Source organism: Dermacentor variabilis, unplaced genomic scaffold, assembly GCF_050947875.1.
Source record: "Dermacentor variabilis isolate Ectoservices unplaced genomic scaffold, ASM5094787v1 scaffold_18, whole genome shotgun sequence".
Taxonomy (NCBI): Eukaryota; Metazoa; Arthropoda; class Arachnida; order Ixodida; family Ixodidae; genus Dermacentor; species Dermacentor variabilis.
In genome coordinates this window covers 5,363,233-5,366,740 of record NW_027460346.1, presented here as the reverse complement: position 1 = coordinate 5,366,740, position 3,508 = coordinate 5,363,233, and the positions used below count along the sequence as shown (strand labels likewise).

The following is a 3,508-nucleotide window of genomic DNA, read 5'->3' as shown; positions in this document are numbered from 1 at the left end:
GTCAGGCCAGTTGGTATGCGACGAAAAAAAAAAAGCTTGTGGGATTAACTAGTCTGCAACTGCTTATCTTCTGCCTTGAATAACAACACCAGGAACACAACAGGGAAGGAACCAGCTTACAATGTGCAAGGAATGCTTTAAATAAAGCTTAGATAAGGTGTAAATGTAGAAATCGGAATGAAGTCTCAGAAAAATAAATCCAACCTTTTTTCCTCTAAGGCCATGAGTACTAGTACGAGCAGTAAAACAGCGCTAAACAACAGGACGCCGAGAGGGACACTGACACCAGCGCTGCTGTCTGTGTCCCTCTCCTCGTCCTGTTGTTTAGCGCAGTTTTACTGCTCGTAATCATGAACCAACCAGCCCAAATGCGTACTTTTCTGAGTACTAGTAGTTCTCAAGCTCGTCACAAGTGATGTCTGCTGCTCTATTTGTCAGCTCTCTGAAGGCCGGGCCTATTCCCATTTCTGGAAAAGTTCAGGGAGTTCTAGTGCTGAAAACACAATGTGACTTTAGGAACCTCCTTGAAGTCCTAAACGCTGACTTACATTTTGAAGCGAAGGAATACATGTGGTTGTTTATCATCTTTGATGGAGAGTGTAGTAGCGTGCGGCAACCGAGAAGCCGTACTCCAGAAAACGACAGTGGCCGGTGCAGAACAAGGAATCGGCGTTTATTCTTTTGCACACGCTTTTTATAGGCAGCGGTTACTTATCCGCTGCTGATATCAGTGCCCGTGATGACGAAGTGGCACGGCATGCACTTGGCGTTACGTCATCACAGAGAGATAATCTAGTTGGTCATTCCTCAGGCTTTTCGCGGCTCGGAGATGGACTTCCACTAATCTCCGTGCTCATTTTTTCTTGTGGCAGTTTCTACATCGTTTAGCACATTCCACACGCACAATACCAGAGACCCGTAGCTCTTCACTACCCAAAAGAATAGTTACAGATAACACACTGCTATTTGACTTGGCATGCTTCATTCCTCCTTTTTTTTTTTCTCGTACTGTCTGGGCTTCTGCCGTGTGAGTGGTTTTAAAGGGGAAAAGGAAGATATAAGTACAGCGCTGTTACTGCCTCTCGTGCGAGGGCACCTCCACGGCGCTGTATACGGGTGAGGGGAGAGGGATGAAGAGGGTGGCGAAGAAAACAGAGTATAGAAGTGAGAGATAGCCCAGCGGTAAGACACGTCAGGAAGGCGCGGCGGCTACAGCCGCTCGTACAGTTCGGCGCCGTCCAAGAAATCGAGCAGCGCCGCGAAGGCGCGCCCGGTCACTGATGAATGCGCCGCCGGGAACAGAAGCGCATCGGTACTGTCGCACGGCAGGCCAAGGCGGCGGTAGGCGCTCGTGAGCGTGTCACGCTGCACCGAGTACTCTGGGCACCGTAAAAGCACGTGCTCTAAGTACTCCACATCGGCGCACTTGAGGCAGAAGGGGCTCCCCGTACCTTGCAAGCGGTGCGTCCTTGCTGCGGTGCGGTAGCAGCCGATGCGGAGTCGAAGCAGCAGCGCCCGGTCTCGTCTGTGAAGTCCCGTGCGTGGCAGCAGCTTCGGCGGCTTGCCACTGGCGACGCGGGCGTCCGGGTGTCTCGCTCGCAACATGCCCGCCACGGTGTGACGGGCGACATCGAAGGGAGTCACGACGAGCGATCGAGGCACCGACGCCGTGTGGGCGGCCCTCGCGAGCCGGTCCGCTTCCTCGTTCCCGTGTATGCCGATGTGGGCAGGCACCCACTGCAGAACGAGGTCGCATCCCTGCTCGCAAACGCCGTGCATCTTGCGTAGGAGGCGCTGAATCAGCGGGGGTCCCTGGTCGGCCCTGGCCAGCATGTGCAGCGCCGCGCGGGAGTCCGTCAGGATGGCCGCCGCAGGGATGCGCCGTTGGTAGATCAGCTCGGCCGCCAAGTCGATGGCCGCCAGCTCTGCGTGTGTCGATGAGACCGCGCTCAACACGCGGCACTGACTCTGCGCCGGGATTGAAGGAGCGACGCACGCGGCAGCAGCCGCACCGTCCCGCAAGACCGAGCCGTCGGTAAACACGAGCACCCGGCCGGCCAGCTGCTCATTTATGGCTGCAGCCGTCTCCTGTTGCAAGGCGCAAATCGGTGTGTTGCGCTTGCCTCGAATGCCAGGGACGGTCGTGCGAATGAGCAGACGACGTTCTCGATGCGGGGGCGGAGCGAGCCATGCGCTTGTGGCGCCGCCCCGTACCAGGTTGGAGAACTCGGCCACGCGGCGGCCCATGCCGGAGCTCGGGAGAGAGTGCAGCCGGTCGATCAGCTGCTGGCCGTGCCGAGAGCGATGCAAGCGCTCCACGTGGTTGAGGGCCCGCCCCTCGGCACGGAGAGAGATGGGCGTCTCCCCCGCCTCGGCGAGAGTGGCGCCGCACTGCGAAGACCGCGGGAGGCACAGGAACTGGCGTACGACGGCTCGGTGATCCGCGTCCATCACCTTCCATTGCGTCGGCTGCAGGTCCGCCAGGGGCAGCGCGTACAGGATCCGCGCTGAGGCCACGGAGTTGTACAGGCGCAGCGCGAGGGTCGGCGAGCATCCTTGGCCACGAGCAAGCAGGGAGCGTGCGGCGCCCGCCACCTGCGCGGCACCTTTCCGCATAGCAGCCACTGCATCACACCAGTTGAGCCGCCGGTCTATCACAAGACCAAGGTAGCGAACACGCTTCTCCCACGGAAGCAGTACTCCCTTGAGGGTGAAGCGCGGCGTGTTGTACTGCCCCTCGTACTTTGGGTGTACGATGAGCGCCTTGGTCTTGGCTGACGAGAGGGTGAGGCCGATCCCGCTGATGTAGGCGTCGACCCCATCCAGCGCGCGCTGTACACAAGCACGCACCGCATAGCCGACACTGGTGGGGCCGCTCGCGAACAACGCGATGTCGTCCGCGTACACCGCGATGCGAACCTCGTGCGTCGGGAACTGGGGAATGTAGTCGGGGATGCGTGCCAGCGCGAGGTTGAACAGGAATGGGCTAAGCACACTGCCCTGCGGCACTCCTGTCCCAACCGCACGCGGCCGACTGAACGCTCCCCCCACGCGCACCCGCATCGTCCGGCCGCCGAGGAACGCCTATACGTAGCTCCGCATTCGACCGCACACTCCGAGCGCATCGAGTGCGTCCATGATGGTAGTGTGCGGCAGACGGTCGAAGGCGCTCTCGACGTCGAGGAGGACGAGGTAGCCCGCCTCGCCCCGGCGTTTCGCTGTCTCCAGCGTGGCGATCACATCGGCCAGGCAGTCCGCAGTGGCCCGGAGTCGCCGGAAGCCGCTCTGTTCCGCCGCAAAGGTGTCGAGCGCCGCCGTAATCCACTCGAGCCGCCGCAGCGCCATGGCCTCGAGCACCTTGCCAGCGGCGGAGGTGAGCGAAACGGGCCGGTACGAAGCAGGGTTGCTGGCTGCCTTGCCAGCCTTGAGCAGCGGGACGACCACCGCCTCGTTCCACTCGTCCGGGATGCAGCCGGTTCGCCAGACGTTGTTGTAGGCGTCGAGCAGC

The 3,508-nt window shown here is 60.1% G+C and overlaps 1 protein-coding gene across 1 annotated transcript; it reads right to left on the bottom strand.

Annotated features, from left to right (window-relative positions):
- Positions 1 to 1,209: 1,209 nt before the first annotated feature.
- On the bottom strand, positions 1,210 to 3,063 carry LOC142568352 (uncharacterized). The gene has a single exon (XM_075678355.1). It carries the CDS (start codon positions 3,061 to 3,063, stop codon positions 1,210 to 1,212), a length of 1,854 nt encoding a protein of 617 aa, XP_075534470.1.
- Between the last annotated feature and the right edge of the window lie 445 nt (positions 3,064 to 3,508).